Genomic DNA, 5561 nt, shown 5'->3' with positions numbered 1-5561 from the left:
CAAGCAACCACTCGCTCTGATACCATGTTAAGATATGGAGTCTGTGGTGATTGCAATGCAACAAAAGATGAGAGACTATGTGTGTGTGTGTTTAGCAATAGAGAGAGAGACAGAGAGAGAGAGCTCAAGATAGAGATAATCAAACTGTATATTACATAAGACATCCAACACAACTAAGTTACAATGAGTTGGTTTATATACCAACGAAGCTAGGGCAAGCTCCCTTTCTACCATTTACAAAACTAGCCTGGTATGTCCATGGGCTAGTGTGAACCTATTGGAAGTTGAGTTCGATTCTTAACAATTGGCTTAAATCCAAATAAGAGTTAGATCAGCAATCCAAAACACCTCAAATGCCTTTCCACATATGCAAGATTTCACTTTGCTTCCAATGGCAGCACATGAAGATACCTGGGATGCCATTTAGGTCTTTCGAGGAAGATTTCGATGCTGTATACAGACTCCAGAAGAAATTAATTTGTCGAAGCTTAGTTTTGAGTCTTAATTTGGGAGGTTAGGCTATGGTCCGAGTCCGAGGAACACATGTCTCTCTATCAATGTAGGTTAAATTCTCAAGCTTCATTCATCTTTTCTTTCGTCCCAAATCTAGCTCTTACAATGGATGGATATTTATTTGCCTCTAAGCTCAATATGTTATTATTAGCTCTGATTGGAGCTAGCTAGCTACCTTGCAGAGAAAGCTGAGTAGGCCTCCGAGGCATAGGACTGTATAGTATTTGTAGATGTGCTAGAGCTTTGATCATGCAATAAGGGCACTCTTTGCATGGTTGGGTAAGGAGGGATCCCGACTTGATCACCATTTCCTTCGATGAGCTGAAGAATCCGCAGCATCGAGGGCCGCAAATCGGGCTGATACTGTATGCAGCAGAGGCCGATTTTAAGGAGCCGAGTTTTCTCGCGAAGCTCCTCAGCTCGCAACCTATTTTGTGCCACTTCCTCTTCTCGATTCAGAATGTCAATTTCCTCATTATCATGTCCATCGATATGACTACAAGAATGTGGATGCTCTTCCTTGTTGGCAGTGTTTTCTTCTTCTATATTCGAAATGAACTGGTATGCCCAATCTACAACGGAACCACCATCATTTCCTTTGTCATGAAATCCCCTCACAAGCTCAAGTAGCACCATTCCATAACTATACACATCTGCCTTCGATGTAATCTCATCCGTTTTCAGCCATTCGGGGGCCATGTAACCCCTGGTCCCTCGCACATGAGACATTGTTAGATGGCTCTTCACCTCTTCTAACTGCTTCGCCAATCCAAAGTCCGCAACTTTCACTGTAAAATCATGGTCTAAGAGCACATTCTGAGGCTTTATGTCGCAGTGCAATATATGCGGGTTACAATCGTGATGAAGATATGCGATGCCTCGAGCGGCCCCTAGAGCTATGGAGTATCGAACCGCCCATGGCAGAGGCTTCTCTTCTTCGGAGAGAAACTCGCCTAAGGATCCATTTTCGACATATTCATAGACCAAAATCTTCGTATCCAGACCTCGCCCTCCGATACAATAGCCTAATAGACTGACTAGATTGATATGATGGATATTGCCAAGGGTTCTCACTTCTGCTCTGAATTGCTTTTCAGCTTCTTCATGCATTGCACCCATGGTGCCCTTCAGCACCTTCACGGCCACAGGGAGTTGCTTTTCACCTGCTTCTCTCCCCTTCTCAGTTACTATTAATATTCTCCCTTTGTATACTTTGCCAAATGCCCCTTCACCCAGAAATTCACTGAAATTCTGAGTGGCCATTACAAGCTGCTGGTATGTAAATCTGATCGGTCCAGCATCACTCATCATCACTCCATGCTCATGCCTTCTGAACATCATCATCATCAATCCACACCCACGGCCTCCTGTTTTCTTTTTTGTTCGCCAAGTAACGATGGCAATCACAACTAACATAACTGTCACAGCAACTGCCACAACTGCCCCGATAATCGCTCCTTCCTTCGCCCCTCCATTACTCGGCGGTAAGCTAGTGTTCGGTAAGCTAGTGTTCGATAAGCTAGTGTTTGTAGGCGAGACTAACAGCTTCATCAACAGAGTGTTGCCATCTGTGGCATAGCCATTCATGAGAAGCCATGTGTTCTGATTACCCTTAAGGAAGCACTGCCCATCATTCAACCTATATGATGCAGCAATACAATCACAGGTCTCCAAGCAGAGTTGTTTGCACTCCTCTATATCATTAGCTTTACTTGGGGATAAGTCATTGTAATAATAATCACTTTTCTTGTTTTCAGCCATGTAGAATAACCCAGCACTAGTATTGCCACCAGATCCATCACATATAGTGCTCAAGTTCAAACTATTATAGCACCCTAGAGAAACATATCGAGTATCTACGGCTTCATAGCCGACTGGACAAGTGCAATTAAGAGACCCATCTGTGTCTTCTTTGCATATGCTATTAGGGCCGCATGGGCTTCCAAGCATGCATTTATCATCAACAAATTCCCATATCATGCTCCATGTTGAATATGATGCATTCCAAGCATAGATTCTTAGACCTCCATCAGGATCTAATCGAAGCATACTCATCGGCATGGATGAGTTGTCTTTATATGTTTTCCCATAGTCTCGGCTCAGCTCGAAGAAATCATCGCTCGCATTCAAGTGTGCATATAGATAGATAAAATCCACATTATGGGCAATATCCAATGCGTGTTGGAAAACATTCTGGTTTATATCGGTGGCGAGATGGAACCTTCCGGGGGAAGCATAAGAACTGTCGTTCTGGCGAGACCGCAATAGATAAGGTTTATCTGTCACAATAGAGGATAATGGATTAGTAGATTTGTTGTCTCTTGGCCTCACTATGAGACTGTCTCTGAGGTCCAAGAAGCTCTGCCATATGATATTCTCCTTGGTGTCATCATCCAGAAGCTGCAGGTTCCCAGTGCCTTCAAGCCTTGCAATGGAAGCATTGGATTCGGAGGTATTCCAAAGTAAAGATTGGTTTGCATCAGAAAGCTCGAGATTTCCTTTACTTGTGAAGGTAAGGGTGGATCCTTCTGTGACGACAGAGTCATTCATGGAAGGCCACCACAGAGGTGTTCTGTTGGTGTCCTGAGTCATCCAAACACAGAGAAGGTATTGATTGGGACCAAGGTTTTTGAAGCCAAATGTGAGGGTTCCATTCTCAGAGAGCCAGAAGGCAGAAGAAGAAGAAGAAGAATTGGAAGCATTGCTCTGAGTTGAGAAATGGGCATTACCAGAATGATACAAATTTTCTGCAGCAAAGGCTCCATGGAAGCTGCAAAATGGAGGAGGAAGAAGAAGAAGTACTAGTACTAATGGAAGCAGGGGAGCCATATGGAGAGGAAACAGAGTAGAAACAGAGTATACAGTATGTTCTTCTTCTTCTTCTTCTTCTTCTTCTTCAGTATAGTTACTAGTATGTATGTAGAAACAGAGTATATAGTATGTGTTCTCTTTTCTTCTTCAAATCTTGAACATTGTGTGGAAGTTAATAGTTATTGAAGAAAGAAAGAGATCAATACATACATATATTCTTCTTCAAATCTTGAACATTGTGTGGAAGTTATTGAAGAAAGAAAGAGATCAATACATATGTTCATTATGTGCCACAAGAGTGTCACTGGTGGCCGTGGTCCTACTATGTTCCACATGGACAACTCAGATCGATCCATTGAGGTTCTAACTTGGTCGATTTCCCTGGTCACTAGACCCTGTTTGTATAAATAACACCATCGTCCAGTCCAGTTGCAGTACTCGACCCCCTCTCCTTTCTATGTTATCCAAGGGTTCTTGTTACTGACCCCGAGCCTATGATTCTCTCGAGTCCTAGACCTCTTCGGGTACATATACACCATCTTTCAGTTGCAGTATTGGACCCCCCATGTCCATGCTATCCAAGGGTTCATGTTGCCAACCCCGAGCCTATGATTCGCTCGAGTCCTAGACCTCTTCGAGTACATATGCACCATCTTGGGTAGTAGTAGACCTCTTTCAATGTGATAATCGCTCTATTCTTAAGGCTATAGATATGCACTTGGTTCGAATCTCGCTCTATGTAGTACTCTACTAGCTGCTACTATGGAATCTTGGGACAAGTGGTGTACTACACCAAATCCCTTCATGGTGATAATTGCTCTATTCTTAAGGCTATACATATGCACTTGGTTTGAATCTCGCTCTATGCAGTACTCTACAAGATGCCGCAATGGAATCCATGGGCAAATGTGGTGTACATTTGCGTGCACATATGCATTTAAGGGAAAGCCCTTAGCCAATGTTTGCTCCCCTCTAAGTACTATACCTCTTTGAGCAGCTCCATTCCATTTTGGGTAGTATTAGACCTCTTCGGTTATAATCTCTTTATTGATAATGCTATAGCATATACTTATGCACTTTGTTCAAATCTTGAAGTATGTGGCAATTTACTAATTGCCACTTAGGAATCTTGGGGCAAGTATGGCGTGTGTATGGTTGTGCATATACTTGGTGTTTGCATTAAAGGGAAAAGAGGAACAAGGCATGGTCAAGTAAATGCATACATGAAGTATTTAAAGAATTGTGCAACATATGAATAAGATTGGCTAGAAAAAAAATATAAAAAAATTATCTTTATCTAGAAAGATTGGCTACGGTCGGTTAACATGGTTGCACAATATTCATTGTAAATTGTAATGTTGGATTATCTTGTATCTTGCCTTTGGCCACTTTAATTTTAATACTTATGGAGGATAGTTTTTAAAATAAATACAAAAATTGTGCAACATACATCTTAGATGAAAGAGCCATACATTGCAAGGCCTTTGTTTGCATTTGTTTCATATCATTCTCACCTTTGATTTTCTCAATGGGTCAACTTTTTTCTTTGACATCTAGGAATGGACTCGTTTTGTATTTTTTTATCCAATAATTCGATGTGGTTATTCATGGAGGAAGAAAATAACATTCAACATGTTGGTTGATGTGGGTATGGTGGTTGTGTTTTCATGTATGAGTTCTTTGTAACCTCTAGGCATCTTTCCATTAATACCAAGACAAATCTTAAACCGAAAAAGAAAAAGGAAAAAGAAAAAGCTTTAATTTTCTTTCTTTATTAAACTTGAGGTTCTCCAAATCACACTACATATGCTCATATCAATATTCGAATCAATAATTTAACTCATTCATAACATGGTTTCTATTAAAACTATATTTTATTCTATTTCCATAATGTATGCATGGTGTGCTCATGTACAATTATTATCGCCAACAATTGGTATTAAATACACGTTGGTTATAAAAATTTCCAAAATAATCTACCATCACTAGGCTTTTGTAGAGCCCTCTCGCTAACCCATTGTGACTAGTGGATAAGTGCATGCATGCATTTTTGTGCCCTCATGCAATCCCTAGCTCACTCAAATAAGGTTCCCAATAATATTAACTCTCTTTGGGAATGATGAAATGGGACACATTTATTACAATTGTGTACAACAAGTAGGCATGAAGAGTTTACAATTGTGAATGTAGTCATATATATTTTTTGTTATAAGCATCCCTAGCCTGCTCGATAAGGA

At 40.9% G+C, this 5561-nt stretch overlaps 1 protein-coding gene across 1 annotated transcript; it reads right to left on the bottom strand.

Moving 5' to 3' along the window:
• Positions 1-286: 286 nt before the first annotated feature.
• LOC147855670 (G-type lectin S-receptor-like serine/threonine-protein kinase At5g24080) lies at positions 287-3372 on the bottom strand. The gene has a single exon (XM_087330545.1). The coding sequence runs from the start codon at positions 3340-3342 to the stop codon at positions 685-687; it is 2658 nt and encodes an 885-aa protein (XP_087186671.1). The 5' UTR covers positions 3343-3372; the 3' UTR covers positions 287-684.
• Between the last annotated feature and the right edge of the window lie 2189 nt (positions 3373-5561).

This window comes from Azolla caroliniana, unplaced genomic scaffold (genome assembly GCF_043228905.1).
Source record: "Azolla caroliniana isolate FFs.n. ecotype wild unplaced genomic scaffold, voAzoCaro1.0.p SCAF_14, whole genome shotgun sequence".
Classification (NCBI taxonomy): domain Eukaryota; kingdom Viridiplantae; phylum Streptophyta; class Polypodiopsida; order Salviniales; family Salviniaceae; genus Azolla; species Azolla caroliniana.
Note: the sequence above shows the minus strand (reverse complement) of the source record. Positions and strands in the feature narration are given on the sequence as shown.